At 35.3% G+C, this 17,894-nt stretch overlaps 1 protein-coding gene and 1 pseudogene across 1 annotated transcript in view; both read right to left on the reverse strand.

Annotated features, from left to right (window-relative positions):
• POLQ (DNA polymerase theta) overlaps positions 1-17,894 on the reverse strand; it is a 114,647-nt gene that overhangs the window by 36,940 nt on the left and 59,813 nt on the right. The window contains exons 16-19 of the mRNA XM_029213607.1: positions 9,802-12,911; positions 7,323-7,466; positions 6,120-6,316; positions 3,129-3,369 (exon numbers count right to left, since the gene is read on the reverse strand). Coding sequence (XP_029069440.1) covers positions 3,129-3,369; positions 6,120-6,316; positions 7,323-7,466; positions 9,802-12,911 — 3,692 coding nt within the window. The remainder of the gene's footprint in view (positions 1-3,128; positions 3,370-6,119; positions 6,317-7,322; positions 7,467-9,801; positions 12,912-17,894) is intronic.
• On the reverse strand, positions 8,920-9,521 carry LOC114890182 (annotated as a pseudogene).

The following is a 17,894-nucleotide window of genomic DNA, read 5'->3' on the forward strand; positions in this document are numbered from 1 at the left end:
TCAATGAAATAGAAAACAAAAACAACAGGAAATATCAAAGGCAAAAGTTGGTTCTTTAAAAAGACTGAAAAATTGGATAAACTTCTAGTGAGATTAAACAATAGTATTATGAAAGAAAAAGATGACATAACAGATAAACCAGAGATATAAAAAATCAGCAATACCTTTAGATAAATTCTTAAAAATATATATAGCTTACCAAAACATAACCAAAAGATATAACTGAATAATCTTACCGTTATTAAAGAAGTCAAAGTAGTAGTTAAAAATATTTCCATAAAGAGAGTTTACAGGCAAATTCTACCGAACTTTTAAAGAACACATCATTCCTACGATACATAAACTCCTCCAGAACAAAAAGAGGCTATATTCATCAACGCATTCCATGAAACTAGAGTAACTCTCTTACCAAAAACAAAGCACAAGAAAGAAAAATTACAGTCATTTTACAACCAATGACTTGGCAAAGTAGAGACAACGTAATCAGCAAGATTTCTTTCACATTGCTGTTTAAAGAACAAACTTTATACAACCATTCTGGAAAACAATTTAACATAATCTTGTACAGTTGAATATTCCCATTTCCAAGACGGAGCAATTCTACATGCAAAAGAAATTCTTGCCCAGTGTAGCAGGAGACATGTAACTTTATAAGAATATTTATACAGAAATACCTGTTATAGCAGAACAAAAAAACAAAATAAAACAAAACTAGAAACAACCTGAGCATTCACCAAGAGGAAAATGGATAAATACATTTTGGTGCACACACACGCACGCACACACACACACACAAAAACACAGTGATATATTACAGAGCAGTGAAAATCAATAAACTACACATACTTGCAGTAATATGCAGGAGACTTACTAACATGATGCAGAGCAAGTAAAGCAAGACATAGTGTGACATGTTTTATAAAGTTCAAAAACAAGCAAAACCAAATAATACATTGTTTGGACTTAGACATATATATGCTAAAATTTTTAATTAAAAATAAAATTTAAATAAGAAAATAAGGGAATGATAAACATAAAACTTGGGATGTACAAGGAAGGAGGAGCACAAAGGTAGACAAATGTCTATGTTATGAATGTGAGTTAACAGTTATCATTATATTATTAAAATAATGGTGAATAATAAGAGGACCATACATGGACCAATGATGATAGTGCTCATGAAAGAAAGATTATGACTAATATAAATCTGTGCAGCTGAGGTCCTTTGAAAAAGAGAGAAACCAACTCACTCCATACCTAGAAAATCATCTAATCTATGTTCAAACTATCTAGAAAGGACCTAATTGATCAATGTGAAGAGGACAGGATACTTTGTCCTGGTTCAAATTAAGCAAAGACACATTGTACTATTAGTATTAATTCATACCCAAACAAAAATCAGCTCTCTATGGGGAGAAAGTCAGCTAGAACACACCTCTCCAACAGGCAAGAAGATGAGAAAAGAAAAAGATGAAGATTCTGGAGGCCCATTAAAATTAACAAGCACATCCTGAAATAATTATTTTCAAATAAAATTTGATAGCTGTCCACATTCTCTCCAAAAACCTCCCTTATCTCAATGTACTTCAATTCTATGGATTCTGTGAATAAGAAATATTTAACACTGTACAAGAATGCATTTAACACCTCGTGGTCACCCACTTTTGAATCTGCAGGGAAAAAAAAAGCTTTCAAGGCACATAGAAAGAAATTGTGAAAGTTAAAAATTACAAATCTAGAGGGTTTCTTGTGCTTTTCTGGAAAGGAAAGTCAGTCTTCTTTTTTTTATAGGTGAAAAACTGTCTTTAAATAGTGGAACCATCCCCTCCCAATCAGACTGAAAACTTACAAATCTGATAATGGGTAACAAATATCTAAAAAGTTACAGACTAATTCATATCACCATCGTCAAATGTCAGTGTCTAGAAACTATACAGGCTACCCAGGATGCCTATCCTAGGGGCAGACTAGTCAGACTAAGAGGGAATGAGCTATGTTCATTCAGCATTATTGTAAAGTAACCCGAGGTATGTGTGCTGCATACTCCCACTCCTTGGCCTGCCTAGATTGGCTTAAAGAAGCTGTCTGAAATACTACAATGCCTGTTGAAGAGCTACTAATTAACATCACTTAAGCAAGTCTCCTGTGAGCAAATAAGTCAGTCTGGTCTTCTGTATATTCTACCCCAGTGATGTTGGGGAGAACTTTATTACCAGCACACAGGGTTTGTGCTAGCAGTAATAATAATCATCAAGGAATACAATAATGAGCGCCTGCTCTGTGGCAAACACTGCACTAAGTTCTCTGTCTCATTTAATACTTACAAAATAAGAACTAGACTTAGAGAGTTAACATAGCTTGCCCAAGGTCCCTCACAAATAAATAATACAGATTCAAGCCCTGGTCTCTGTGAATTCATCAGTCTGCTGTTTCTAGTATTTATTAATCAGCCAGTAAATCCACAGTTTATATCTCCTCACAATGAAGCCAACTTTGTTCCACTTCCTCATTTTCACCATAAACATATATTATGCTCTCCGAAGTCAAGGTACTCAATCTGGGCCAGCAGCCTGCACAATAAATCCACGCTATTTGTCACAAGGGAAAAAAAAGATTCACATAAACACCCTTGGCTGAAAAAAATAACTGTTAATAGCTCTAAAAAGAAAACAGTTCATTTTTTTAAATCCATAAAAGATATATTCTAAGTGTGAATAAAAACCATTTGATAACATTCAAATATAAAATTAGGAATAAATGAAGAAGATGCCACTAATTCACCTCATTACAGCAGAGCCAAAGGTCAGCAAACTATGGCCAAACTAGGGCCAGATGCCCATTTTTGTAAATAAAGATTTACTGGAACACTCATTTTCATATTGTCTATAGCTGCTTTCGTGCTGTGATGGCAGAGTTAAATATTTGTGATTGAGACCATCTAGGTTGCAAAACCAAAAATATTCATCACTGGCCTTTTACAGAAGAAAATTTGTTGATTCCTGCACTAGACAATCAAAAGAAAGGGTCTGCATAAGAAGTATAATTTATCCACCTGTGATAGAGTGGCTAAATACATAACTATCCCCAGTCTCATAACATCGTAAAAATGCCAGGAACTGTGTTTTTACCTTGAAGGTTTTCCTTCTTCAACAAAGAATTAAGTTGACTCATAGAGCTGAAGATGAGAATGGACTCTACAGATGCTCTGTATCGCCCAGAATGCTCAGTGGTGACATTCAGCCCTAGGCTTTGAGTTCCTTGGCCAGTCTCTATCTCTTCCAGGAGTGGAAGCTCATGAGGAAGAAAACGGGAAACTATGCCATGAAGAGTCGGCTCCTTGGAATCTGGATCTAGTAACCAGCATGCCACCTGAATGAGATAACAATCAGAATATTTTCTTGATTTTTCAAAGATATTTCTGTACCCTTAAATTAAAAGGGGAAAAAAGAAAGCTCATTTCTAATCTCACTCGTTTTCACTTAATACTTATTCAATGGTCTTCCCAGGAGAGGAGAAGGAAAGGATAATTGTACCAGGATAAGGAAAGGATAATTGGTATAAAAAATAACTCATTTTTTACCAATAAGAGCGGTGGCCTTCAAAGAAGGAAAATTTATACTTTTCCACTACTGCAATGCTCCTGCTGACCTACCTCAGAAGTAGGCTTGAAAACCAAATGCCTTTCAGCTAACAAAAGTCATGTTTCTGAAAATGCCGCTGGATTCTTCTCCACTAAGGCTAATTTTGGCTTTCCTACTACTATAATAAAGATGGGCCTATATAGTTTTAGGTTTATTTAATTAAAAAAAATTTTTTTATTGCGGTAAGTCACATAATATAAAACATACTATTTTAAGCATATTTAATTGTACAGTTGAGTGGCTTATTCAATATTGGAAGAAGTGAGACATAAATATTTCACCATTACAAGCTCATATCCAGTGTTTTAGAATGCCTACAGAATTTCTCTCAAGGATGAGGCCCTGTCACCATGACCATCCAACTAGTGATTTGACTGCTATTGTTAGCTTCCCTATGAGACTAGAAGACCTGTATTTTCTAATACTTGATTCTAGCAGAGCGAAATTGGATTTAGAATAAGGAAATCTAAGCCTTGTTCATAATTTCAATAATTACTAAATGACTTGGTTACTTCTTTTATAGGTCTAGAATGTAGTTTTACAGGGTGGGGAGGGGCGATATTGTAAATTATAATAAGAAATATAAATTGGGTCTTCCCAACAGAGATAAAGGTATCTTTAATTATGCTAATGCAGTGACTTGGAGCGCCCCTAGGTCACCTAGGAATGGCGGCTGGTTGCCACCAGTAATCAACCCTGTGATAGGAGGGCTGGAACTTTCAGTTCCACCCCCTCAAACTCCTGCGAAGGGGAAGGGGCCAGAGGATAATTGATCACCAATGGCCAATGGTTTGATCAATTATGCCTATGTAATGAAGCCTCCATAAAAGCCCAAAAGGACAGGGTTCAGAGAGCTTCTGGGTTGGTAACCACATGAAGATGCAGGGAGACTGGCAAGCCTAAAAAGAACAGAAGCTCCACGCCTCTTCTTACAAACTTCACCCTATGTATCTCTTCGTCTGGCTGTTGACTTGTATCCTTTAATATCCTTTGTAATAAACCAGTAATCTAGTGAGTAAACTGGTTTCCTGAGTTCTGTTAGCCGCTCTAGTAAATTAATCAAACTCAAGGAAGGGGTTGTGGGAATCTGATTTATTTATAGCTGGTTGACCAGAAGCACAGATAACGAGCTGGGCTTGCAAGTGGTGTTTGAAGTTGGGGGCTTGTGGGACTGAGCCCTTAACTTATGGGATTTGATGCTCATTCCAGGTAGATAGTAACAGAATTGAGCTGAATTGTAGGACACCCAACTGGTACCCAGAGAACTGTTGGAGATACAGCGAAACCCCCTCCCCCCCACCATTAGAAATTGGTGATCAGAACCCTCTTAGGGGTGTTGAATAAGAGAGTCTGATGTAAAAGTTGGCAAACGTCTCTTATAAAAGTGAAATTTTATAAATTAATAGCTTCTCTTCTTACACCAAAAATGTTATGATTAACAAAACCAAGTATGGAATATTTCAAATAGTTTATGCCAAAGGTGCTATATAAATCTGGGATACTACTACAGCTTTAATAAGCTCATATTACCCATATTCTCATTTTGGGCTCTGGAACATCAAAATTAGGTGATAACCTTTTATATCCAGTAAAGGTCAGTTTAGAAACTATATGAAATTTATCACATATAAACCAAGGCTGGTTTGAAGTATAGGAAAGAATAGTATCATTAGTTTACCTGATACTGCCTTCAAAAATCTTTGCCAAAAAAGCTAAAGAAACTAAAATATTATCCTATTATCATTGATCATATTGATAATAACAACCAATTAGTATCATATCTCAACTGAAAATTAATATTCCACACACCTCATGTATCCAGTCTCAACAGAAGGGAAAAAACGATATCCCTTTTCAGGGCTATGATCCTGTAAATAAATGTCTTCTGAAAGTGCATTATACTGTTAAGTGTATATTACAACAACATAAGTTACTCTTTCCTTAATAACTCAGAGTCATCATTATGAACAGTGTATCATAGTTTGCTATTATATGGAAAAGTTCTCAGGGGCTAGTAAGGTCATTTGTCCCTATACTAACGGCCTCTAACTACTATGCTTTGTGATCTCTTATATCTGTATGCTTTTGCTATTTTCTGCCTCTATCCTCATGGACATTTGAAACACCCTGCTATCATATATCTAAATCTGACAGTTCTCCTTTCATTTCTAATTTACTATGAGACAGAAAATTTAGAACTTATGACCAAAATGAAAATTGTTTAAGTCTCTGAAGAAAGATGTGAACTTTAGTGCTTGGAATGTGTGACATCTCTGGTTTTATCTACACAGAGGCATTTGGTGCATAATAATCTGTTCTGGGTGGATGAAGTTATTGGACAAAGGAGTGACTACTCTAAAATACTTAAGCTGTATTGTTGAAGCTAAATAAATACCAAGTCATTTAAGAATTAACCCTAAACATTAAAATTAAATATTTTTTGAAGTATGTAAAATTCTTTAAGATAAGACAGGGAACCTTAGGATCTTCATAACTTTGTTCCAGGGAGATGCCACAAGACAGAAGAAGAATTTTATAGCTCTGGATGAAGTCATAGATGATAACAGAACGTTCTTTATCAGATTCCTTTTGAAAGCAAGATTGAAGGTGCCGCATTCTGTCTTTCACAGTCAGGCTTGGATCCAGAGAAGGTGGGGCCAAACTGGCACTAATTTCTTAAAAAAAAAAAAAAAAGTCTTAAGGCAAAAAGTACACGCATTCATTTGAAACAGCAATCTCTAGTGCCAAGACTGAAAAAGACTCAAAAGCCTCAGTTTAGTTCAGCAAGACGTTATCCAGGTCATGTTGGCTATATAGATGAAGTGCTCTGTAATCTAAAAATTAAGGATTGGGCTAGGTGATTTATAATGCTCTATTTAATCAGGTGGGAGAAAATTCTAAACATTAAGATTCCTAAAAATAAATTTACACTTCTCGGAATGTGGAATTAAAAAAAGAAAAGTTATTTTGAAATGAATTTTAAAGGAACTCATTTCAGAGGGAATTTTAGTATGAATGTATAAAATTACATCTAAAATAAAAGAAGTTCAAGTAATTACTTATCCTAAGATGTTCTCCTATGAAACAACTGAAAATATTTCATGCTTACTCAGAACAGACATTATATGGCATCTTTTAAAATGTTTCCTTATTAATTTTGCTTCTGTCTAAAACCAAACAATCAGCTAGGTATCCAACAACCATAATCAGATCACAATTTATACCTAGGTCCTATCCTTTTAATTCCAAGACTTCTCCAAAGGCTGTGTGATTCAACTACTGTAGATGTCTAGCTCATCACTGCCTCTAAATGAGTTCCAGATACAGTCGATAGGAGGATAAAAGCCTGGAAAGAAACTGCCATGATCCAGTCTTCAGAAGCAAATCCTCAAGGTGGCCAGTGAGTCCTTAAGGATCCACTACCCCGAAGAAGAAAACACAGTATTAACAGCCACATGTAACAAGCAGAAGACAGTAAGGGGGGTGGCTTCTTAAAACGTCATTCTAGTTAATATATGAAATAATGTATACAATAGCTATTATTTTTTAAAGGTTTTTTTTTAATCCTAAAAAATAAATTCTAGGTAAATATCAGGAAACTATTCTCAACAAACAAGTCACTATCCTCATAGAGGTTACATTAAAATTATATGGTAACTTAACCAAATAGTGATTACTTACCAGAATGCTTTTGTTCCTTCTGCAATGAAAAATAGTAAGCATCTCTTCCACCCCAGCATACTGCCAGTCCAACCACCAAGATGCCATCACAACCTTTAACAGGAATTCCATCATCTCCAATAGGGCTTTCCTGAGAGGAACTAACTATGTAAAACCAAAGTGAAATAGTTAAAAATCTCTGAAAATGAAACCACTAAATTGAATGATATAATAAAAAATTATCTGATAAGCAAATTTTTCAGATCCCTACAATATGCATTATGTGGATAGTCATTTTTAGGTGTAAGATATTCCTAGGCTTCCCATCATTTAAGATAACTGTCACTATGAAAAATCTACCAAAGATTTCTTAAAAGAGATCTGTAATAACGACTAAGATAGTTTAAAATTAACTTTTTAAAGTTTTCCAAAAGCTGCATTTTGAATTTCTATAACTCAAAAAAAAAGACCACTTGCATACTACAAAAATTTTGTAGCAAATTTAGCAATTCTTAACACTTAGAAACTCCAGAAAAATCAAGAGTTTTACTTCTTAGTGAAGAATTAGGTGTGATTTTGTATTTGAGTCAATATTTTTCCTAAAATAATACACCTTTCAATTGCACAGACATAGGTCAAAAACTAATCCATCTTATTTACAATTATATCCCCAATACCTGGAAAATAACTGTCACATATTTGTTAAATTTAAGTGAATGTTTTTATCCCTCTAACCTCTAGCACAGAAAATGTACTCAATTTTATGTTTGTTGAATGAAAAATGGAAAGAGCTAGTCAACAATGAAAGTGCATAAAACTTGTCATTAACACATATGCTTCCTGAATTGAAGATCAAACTAATACTCAGAACTTTATGAACAAACTCATTCATAAATATAGAGATTTAAGAAATTTGATCAAATCTTTGATTTCCACAACAGGTTGTCAAGCTGACTACAGCTATCCCCCATAATACTGAATCATTACTTCCATGAAATAAGACAGGAATACATGGCATTATTTAACCAAAGTTTCAATTCTCTGAAAACCTGAAAGAGTTCTATGAGGCTTTCATGACTATCAGTAGAGGTACAAGTTCTACTTGAGAAGAGTAGAAGTGGGGAGTACCAGTGGGGAGAGGAGGGGGGAGGGGAAAGATATCAGTAGGGGATTAAGAGGTACAACCTACTATGCATAAATCAGCTATAAGAATATATTGTACAGCAAAGGGAAATATAGCCATTATTTTACAATAACATTACATGGAGTATAATCTATAAAAATACTGAATCACTATGTTGTATACCTGAAACTAATTTAATATTGTAAATCAGCTATACTTTAATTAATTAATTAAATTCAAACCATGTCACACCATTAAGGTACCATAACAAAAGTCTGATCCATTTTCAAAATATACATCTTAAATTTTACAAAATTATATTCTAACTAATATACATTAATATATGCATATGATTATATATAGATATATAGATGTATATATATATATGATTTCTTTCTTAGAGAAATGCTGTGTTTAATGGTAAGCTTGGCACACTCTAACACCAGGCATGACCAGGAGCTAAAGAGCAGGGATGTACAGGAAACCTCCAGAGACTCACAAAGTAAAGAGGATGAGGAAGATAACCAAAGAGAAGGGCCCTATGGCCTCAGACAAGGCAGAGCCCAGAATGGCATAGAAGAGGTATTGTTTGTATGTATGTATGACTGGCACTCAAGCATCAATCTGTCAAACACTGTTCTAATGCTGGCCTCTGAACCAGCCATACCAACTGTGGTGTCCCCACCAGCAATAAGCTTGGCTGCTGGGTCAGTGTCCTGGGAGACAACACTGGTATGGAACTCCTGTGGGAAGTTGCTATAGAAAGGCTGTTTAGATGGGATTTCTGGCCTGCTTGGAAGGAGGCAGACACAGGCCTGATTAGACCCCAGGCACAACAATGGATCAGAGCCAGAGGAACGAAGTGTCCTAGTGGTGTGCACATTTTCAGTCTACCAGCTTGAGATCTTGGCCTCACTGCTCAGCTCTCCTGCCCATGTGTCCAGAGGTCTCCCATCTCTTATACCAGAGGGTAACTATTTTTAATCTAGTTGTGCTGAACAATAAGGCTGTTCCACATGTAAACCCACATAGGAGAAACTTATTAAACTTTTTTTTTTTTTTTTTTTGCGGTATGCTGGCCTCTCACTGTTGTGGCCTCTCCAGTTGCGGAGCACAGGCTCCGGACGCGCAGGCTCAGAGGCCATGGCTCATGGGCCTAGCCGCTCCGCGGCATGTGGGATCTTCCCGGACCAGGGCACGAACCCATGTCCCCTGCATCGGCAGGCAGACTCTCAACCACTGCGCCACCAGGGAAGCCTGAAACTTATTAAACTTTGAACACACTTATTACATTTAATATCCAATACTGAAAAGTCTCAGTCCCATCTCAGTCCACTATTTTACATAAAAATGTAAAAGATTAAAAAAAAATCTTACCTTGCTTAAACCTACCACCAATAGTAGCACTTTTAGAAGATGTCAAATTACTGATCTTTTCACAAGCCAATGAGATGGAAAATCGAGTTTTGTTTTGCCACTCCTTCATGAATGTTTGAAAGAGAGTTTGGTCACTCGCTACGTCAATTATGGCCAAATTTTCTGAACTGCATGAGGCTAGAGTTAACTGCAATCCATCCTGTGATAACTGTGGTGAAAAACTTGTGTCTCTAATAGGACTGTCATCTTTGAAACCATTTCTAGTCTCTGGATTTAAATCGCAGTTTTTATTATCTGAAGGTGAGCCAAATGAATAACTTTCATCAAGTTGTAAACTACCACTAATTTTCTTAAGTTTTACAGAAGATGTTCCAAGAAAACCTGGAAATGACAACTTAGAAGCAGATGGTATAGGAGGAATGAGTCCATTATCATCAACTATACAGTTTTCTTTACAAGGCAAGAGGGAGGAGGTTTCACCATGAATGACATTGTTCTCTAGTGTGTCAATATTGCCTTTTACCACAATATTAGGGGAAAATGGAATTCCTTGCACTTGATTTGTCTCCAAATTTGAAATCACTTCTTGTTTGTCATTTACCTCTGTGTTTTTTCCTTTCAAACTGAGCAAGTCTGTAATGGTTAATTTTAGCTTTTCATTTTCTAGAGGACTGGACACATTATCTAAAATCCTTTGTAGTCCTGGACTTAAATCAAATGATGCCCCTGACCATATGAATGAATTATCTTGCCTTGTCCCAGTAAATTTGGATTTTTGAGACCTTTTATCTTTATCTCCTCCAATTACTTCTCTTTGGGAATAATCATTACCCACAATCACTGGATCACTCAGTTCTAATACTCTAAGAGATCCTGCAGTATTATGTTTCTCTTGGACAGGAAATACGTCTACATTATCCAAAGCTTCAACCATCTGAGCAGAATCCATTTCTGAAAATACAGTAGACTCATCACTGAAACAAGACAATGGCTGCTGATTATCTTGATTCTCATTCACATCTGATTTTTTAATTGGGCCCTCTGGTTGTAGACACAGAGAATCAGCAAAATGGACTGAAGTTATTTCAGAAGGAAGGCATTCTTTTGCTTGTACATCAGGTGGTTGTTCTTCTACCAGGTACTCTTCACTGAAACTGTCAAACAGTAAACTACCACTCAAATTCAAACTTGCTTCAGGAACTGGCAGACATTCTACTTCTATATCAGTACGAGTTCTCATTTTAGGAACCAGAGGTATAACTGGTTTCATAGCTTCTTGTGTTTGATAACCTTGAAGAAAACTATTTAATTGGGAGTCAGTAACAGAAAGTTCATTGCCTTTAAAACATGGGTCATTTTCCCCTATTAATATTGGAGAATAAAAAATTGGGCTTTCTGGAGTCAGGTTATCAACCCCATGTGAATCAGTGCTTTGTTTCATAGCATCTACAGTCTTATGTTTCAAATGATTTGTCATTCCTGGTGAATGTTGTTCACCTGGAAAAGTAAAGTGAATCTCTTTCTGAAAGGAGCTCACTGAGCTCTGTTTGTCTAGGCTCTTCTGCATCATTCCTGTTGCCAGGCTGGTATCCTTTGCTCCTTCTTGCTTGGCATTTTCAGTTGCTATCTGTTGAATTATTTTCTCTGACTGAGTATCCAGGTAGAAACTATCTTCAAAATCACACAGATCTAAACCTAAGTCAGAAACATGATTATTTTTAGTTCTGTCTGCTGCATAAGCATCTGTTTTTACTTGTACTCTAAGGGTATTTAGAATATTCTCACGCTGGCCTCCTGATTTACCAAATGCTCCACTTAGTAGATGTACTCCACTGGATATCTCAGTGCTGCTTATGTTATCTCCTGATACCTGAAGATTACTTGATTTATTTTCCTCAGCATTAAACTTTGTACTTTCACATTTCATAACAACATTTGAGTCCCTATTCATATAACTGCTGTCTTTCTCACAGGGCATTTGTCTTGCTATTGGTTTTTTCAGTTTGGTGTAATTATTTGTCTGTTTATCAAACTGCTTTTCCAGGCACTGGTTAATTGGATGGGTGTCGTGGTGTTTCACATTAACATGCTGGTTTTTTGAATCATTTTGTATCAGCACTTCATTTGTTTTTTCTGATTCAACAGCTAATCCTCTTCCATTTTCACTAACCACACTGGTGGCTTGATGAGTCACATTTTTATTCTGGGATCCTGTGATAAAATATTCCACAAGAATATCATTAGATACTTTATTGTTCCTTGAACAACTTTGTTCTGTTTGTGATGGGAATGATACTTTGCTATATCTTCCCTCAGCACAGAAAGATATGTTTTTAGCAAATGGCTCTGGACTTCTAAATTCCATATTCTTCTCATCTGAAGTAAATGACTCTTCACAATGAATAGGATTAGACAGAGTCTGTTCTTGTAAATTGATTCTACACATCCTAGTGTCTTTCACAGGGCTACTGTCTCTAGATCGTTTTAGATGCTTACTATGTTTCCAAGATTGAGAGGTTGTACTCATCTCTTCTGAACTGAAATTCAAAGCTTCTTTTTTTGTGTTCTCAGATGAGAGAGTCTGAACAACTTTCGTAGTGCTTGCTTTCCCCTCATTCAGAGAGGTCCCTAGCTTTTCTTTATGTATACTCAAAGAAGCCCGTCTTCTTGCTCTGGAAATGGAATGCACCTGACGTTCTTGATGCCCATCCTGAAATTTATAATAAAAGGAATCTGTATGCTCTCTACTTTTATCTAAATCTTGCACTGTATTTGGTAAATGAGTAACAGAAGAATCATTAAATATTGTGTTACTTTTTTTCTTTGATGTTAATCTTTTATAAGAACTCTTAGTTTGGGGTATAAATTTGTGTTCTTTTACTTCTGATTCACTGCAGGTCAATGAGTGTGTATCAGAATTTAAAAGGGAATATGGACTCCACTGCACTCCCATTTCAACTAAGTCCTGCTGCAGAATCATTCTGGCTTCTTCTACTATAAGAGTTGCCGCTTCCCTTTCAGTTAAATCTTTTCTGCCAGTCACCCAAATAGTTCGCATATTCCGACGCTCTTCAACTGCTTCCTCTTCCTCATCCACTGCCTTTCGGGTACTATACAAGAGGTAGGAAAAGAAATAAATTAATGCATTGATTCATTCATTAATACAAGTATTTATTAAGCATCAATCTGAGCTTTTCTAGGAACTGAAGAAATAGCACTGAACAAGAGGGAAATGTATCTACTCTCATAGCGCTTACATTATAGTTGGGGAAATCAGAAAGTAAACAAATGTTAAAATGCATTGTGTCAACTGGTGATAGATAAGAGCTGTGTAAAAAATTGAAGCACAATTGTGACCACCTAGAGGGGTGGGAAAGGGAGGATGGGAGGGAGATGCAAGAGGGAGGAGATATAGGGATATATGTATATGTATAGCTGATTCACTTTGTTATAAAGCAGAAACTAACACACCATTGTAAAGCAATTATACTCCAATAAAGATGTTAAAAAAAAAAAAAAATGAAGCACCAGAAAGGGATAGGTGGTTCTGCAGTTTTTAAATAGCATCATTAGGGAAGGCCTCACTAAGACAGAGTCTGTAAATGGAAACCTGGAGTTTATTGACAGAATTTGAAAGACAGTTCAGAGTAACTACAAGAGATTCAAAATGAAGAGAGAAAGTTCAGAATTGAGAGACCCAGAGAAGGAGAACCCCATATTTTTCATACAAATTCTGCCCAAATATCTGGCTGACCTCAAAACTATGCAAGTGTGGAGAGACTCCAAGCAGCTAGGTGAAAGTCTAAACAACTGAACAGAGATTTGAGCTATTGCCTACAACAGGAAAAGTTTGAGCTTAGCCAAGCTGACTGACAAAATATCAGTGCTCTTCATAGCAAAATAATAGATTCTACACCCTAAAAGGTCAAACATACGTAACTGAAGTACCATGAAGAGAAGATAAACAGGATGAGGCATAAAAATTATGGAAGCTGGGAAACTTCTGTTTCCAACCAAGATAAAATAAGAGGGACCAATTTAGCCTCTCACCCAAAACAACTAAAAACTGAGGCTAGGTCATAAAAGACACTGCAGTTTCCATTTTGCTCTCTTTTGGGTCACTCACTCTGGGGGAAGCCAACCATCATGGCAAAAGGGTCTCAAGCAGCTCTATGGAGAAGTTCATGTAGAGAAATGAACACCAACCTGCCAGCATGTGTGTGAGGCATCTTTAAAGCAGATCTAAGTCAGCCCTTCAGATGACTACAGTTCTGGCCAACAACTTAACTACAACCTCCTGAGGAGCTCAAACCAGAACTATGAGGAAAGGTACTCCCAAATTCATGACTTGCAAAAACTTTGAGTAAATATATATTTACTAGTTGCTTTTAAGACACTAAATTCTTAAGTAATTTCTTCCATAGCAAGAGTTAACTAAAATGCCTAGTAAAACTATCGAACTTCAAAGATATAGAAAATAAATCTCGGGACTTCCTTGGTGGCACAGTGGTTAAGAATCTGCCTGTCAATGCAGGGAACACGGGTTCGAGCCCTGGTCCGGGAAGATCCCACATGCCGTGGAGCAACTAAGCCTGTGCACCACAACTACTGAGCCTGTGCTATAGAGCCCGCGAGCCACAACTACTGAGCCCATGTGCCACAACTACTGAAGCCCATGCACCCTAGAGCCTGTGCTCCGCAACAAGAGAAGCCACTGCAATGAGAAGCCCGTGCACCCCAATGAAGAGTAGCCCCTGCTCACCACAACTAGAGAAAGCCCACACACAGCAACGAAGACCCAACACAGCCAAAAATAAATAAATAAACAAATAAATGTTAAAAGAAAAGAAAAGAAAAGAACTCTCAAGGCCTACATATTTGGAAGGGCAAAAGAATCACACTCCCATAAGAATTCTCGAAAACAGCATACAAAGCAAAGAAACAACATTTTCAAAAAACTCAATAAAAGAAAGTATAGACCAAGGATTTCTATCCAGCCAAGGTGTGCTTCAGATATTAAGGTTATGGAAAATCTGTCTGAAACACACAAGAACTTGAAGAATTCTATATTATATAAGCCCTCCTCAAGGAACCTAAAGCTACTAGAGGATAAGTTTCATCCACTCAAGAGAGGAAGGAATACTTCAGCAATAAGAACGATGGTAAGAATCTGAATAACTGAAAATGTAGATTATATTAGTCTTCCAACCCTACCCCCCCACAAGGGTGGAGGCAAAGGTGGAAAATTAATGTATGCAAGTTTTATATTGAGATAAAGTAGAAAGGATGCACTTTGAAAAAGGGAGGGGAAAAAGAAAGTTAAAGTAAGCTCAATGTCAGTGACTGTTGTTCCGGAAATAGGTAGGAATTACAGGATACAATTAAAATCTTGACAAACCACATAATAAAAAGTACAAAAGCACCCATTAAAACAAAAATATACACCTTTCTAAATTTAAAAATAAAATACCAAAGAATACCCTCGGGTGGAGAAAGAAACAGCAAATATCACATAATACACATAATTATAAAATAATTTGAGAGAATTGAAACCAAACATGTTATTCATATTGATAAATGTGAATGGGATTACATCATCTATTAAAAAGATCTTCAATTTGTTTCAGAAAGCAAAACACAACTACAACTCAATGTGGTACAAAAAAGCATATCTAAAACAAAGTAATTCAAAAAGGCTAAAAATAAAGGAATGGGCAAAGGAATTCCCAGGCAAAGGGAAACAAGAAGAAAGCAGTGAGGGATATTCCAAGAAGGGTATAATTTAATGCTCAAAACCAAAAGCACAACAAAGATAACTATCAATCAGTCATATTTACTATGAACATTTACACTCTAAATAACAAGCAACCACATTTGTGAAGCAAACACTGTAAGAGATACAAGGAGACAAAGAGAGAAGTGTACTAACAATTAGTAGACTTTAATAAACCATTCTTATTAAAAGACAGATGAAGTACTGGCAGGGGGGAATAAATAGGAATGAATAAGACTTAATTAACATAATCAAAAAGGTAGATTTTGTGAAAATATCTCAAACATTTTACTTTTATAATAGAGAATACAACTATCTAGTTTGTATTGATCATATATTAGGAAACAAAGAAATCGCCAGTGAATTCCATAAAGTAGAAATGTTATAAACAACATGCTTATATTGCAATGCAATAAACTAAAAATTATTAACATCAACAACAAAAAAGAACTTCTACCCAGGCAAAAAAGGGAAGACATGCAAATTCCATAATTCCTAAAAAAATATAATGAAAGCCCTAAATAATCAGAATCTATGGTTACATTTAAAATAAGAGACCACAGGAAAATTCACAGTACTAAATTCATAGTATTAAAATAAAAACACACAGTATTTTATCAATAAAAATATGAATGTCAACCAATTAAACTCCTAGTTCAACAAAAAGAACTAGAAAAAGTATGACAAAGTAAAACAAAAGAAAGCAGTACATAGTAATAAAATTCAAAAAATAGGATTTAATGAGGTAGATTTTTTTAATAGACCTAACTAGTAAAACAAAATACTTGATATTTTAAAATTTACAAAATAGACCACTAGTTAATCTGATCAAGAAGAAAACAGAAAGCAGAAATTTACAAAATAATAAATCAAAAAAGAGGCATAGCCAATGAAATAGAAGAAATATTTAAAATTCCTAACAGACTAATTTACAGATCACTATGAAAATATATTTGAAAATCCAGATGAAATAGATAATTTCGTTGGGAAAGAAAGGCTACCAAAATTGACCCCACTAGACATAGAAAGCTTAAAGAGATTAAGTTCTGAAAAAATAAAATAGAGAAGGTGATCAGAGAATTAACCCCATAAAAAGGCACCATCCAAGACTGTTTCATAGGGTAATCATATCAAACCTTTAACCAGTCCCAAAGTACTGAAAATAAGGGAAAATCTTCCTTTTTGTTTTTCATGAAGAAAGTCTGATATCAAAACTTGAGTAAAGATAGTGCAAAACACACATACAAAAACTGTAGACTAATATTATTTATGGATAACAATGCAAAAGTATACTATATTAAATATTAGCAGATAGAATCCAACATCATGTAAAAAAATAATATAACACGACCAAGTGAAATTTATTCTGGAACATAAAACTGATTCAATAGTAGGAAATCTATTAATATAACATGCTAAGAGATGTAAAGGGGGAGAAACCTATGACTATCTCCATAGATACTGAAAAAGCCTTTAACAAAATTTAATACCCATTCCTGATAAAAAAATATATGAGAAAATTGCAATTAATGGACATTTTCTTAAAATGATTACACACACACACACACCACAGTCCTGAAGTCAGTATCTTACTAGAGTAGCAGAGGCATTTCCACTAGGATCACAAACAAAGCAAAAATGTCCACTATCTCTATTACTACTGTCCACTACCACTACCTATTAGAGCTATTAGCTAATTCAATTAGACCAAATAAATCAGTTAGATGCACAAGAATTGTTAGGGAAAAAGTAAAATAACTCTATTCACAAATGATATGACAATATACCTGGAAAATCCTTGAGAATCAATGATAAAAGTAATTTAAACAAAAGTATTCAGAAAATAGCACGATAAAAAAATATAAAACTCAATAGCCTTTACATATTCAAATAATAACCATGTAGAAGACATAGAAGAGAGCCACTAATTAAAAACAGGATAATGATTAAACAGGAATAAATTTAACAAGAAATGTACAAAACTTGTATGAGGAAAACTAAAACTCCTGAAAACCTGTATGAGGAAAATATTTTAAAACTCCTGAAAAATCAAAAAGACTAGATCCAATGCAAAGATATTACCTATCCTTGGGTAGGTTCACTCAACATTATAAAGATTTCAGTTCTATTAAATTTCAATCGAATTCTAATACAATATCAAAAAGCACTTTAAGTTTCATATGGGCAAACATGCAAGAATAGCCAAGAAAATACTGAAAAACCATAAGGTAGAATTTACTCTACCAGACATTAAAACACACTATAAAGCCCTTATAATTAAAAGCATGGTACTGGCTCATTAACTGACAGAAAGAATAGC

This window comes from Monodon monoceros, unplaced genomic scaffold, assembly GCF_005190385.1.
Source record: "Monodon monoceros isolate NGI ecotype Baffin Bay Population unplaced genomic scaffold, NGI_Narwhal_1 Super_Scaffold_11, whole genome shotgun sequence".
Classification (NCBI taxonomy): domain Eukaryota; kingdom Metazoa; phylum Chordata; class Mammalia; order Artiodactyla; family Monodontidae; genus Monodon; species Monodon monoceros.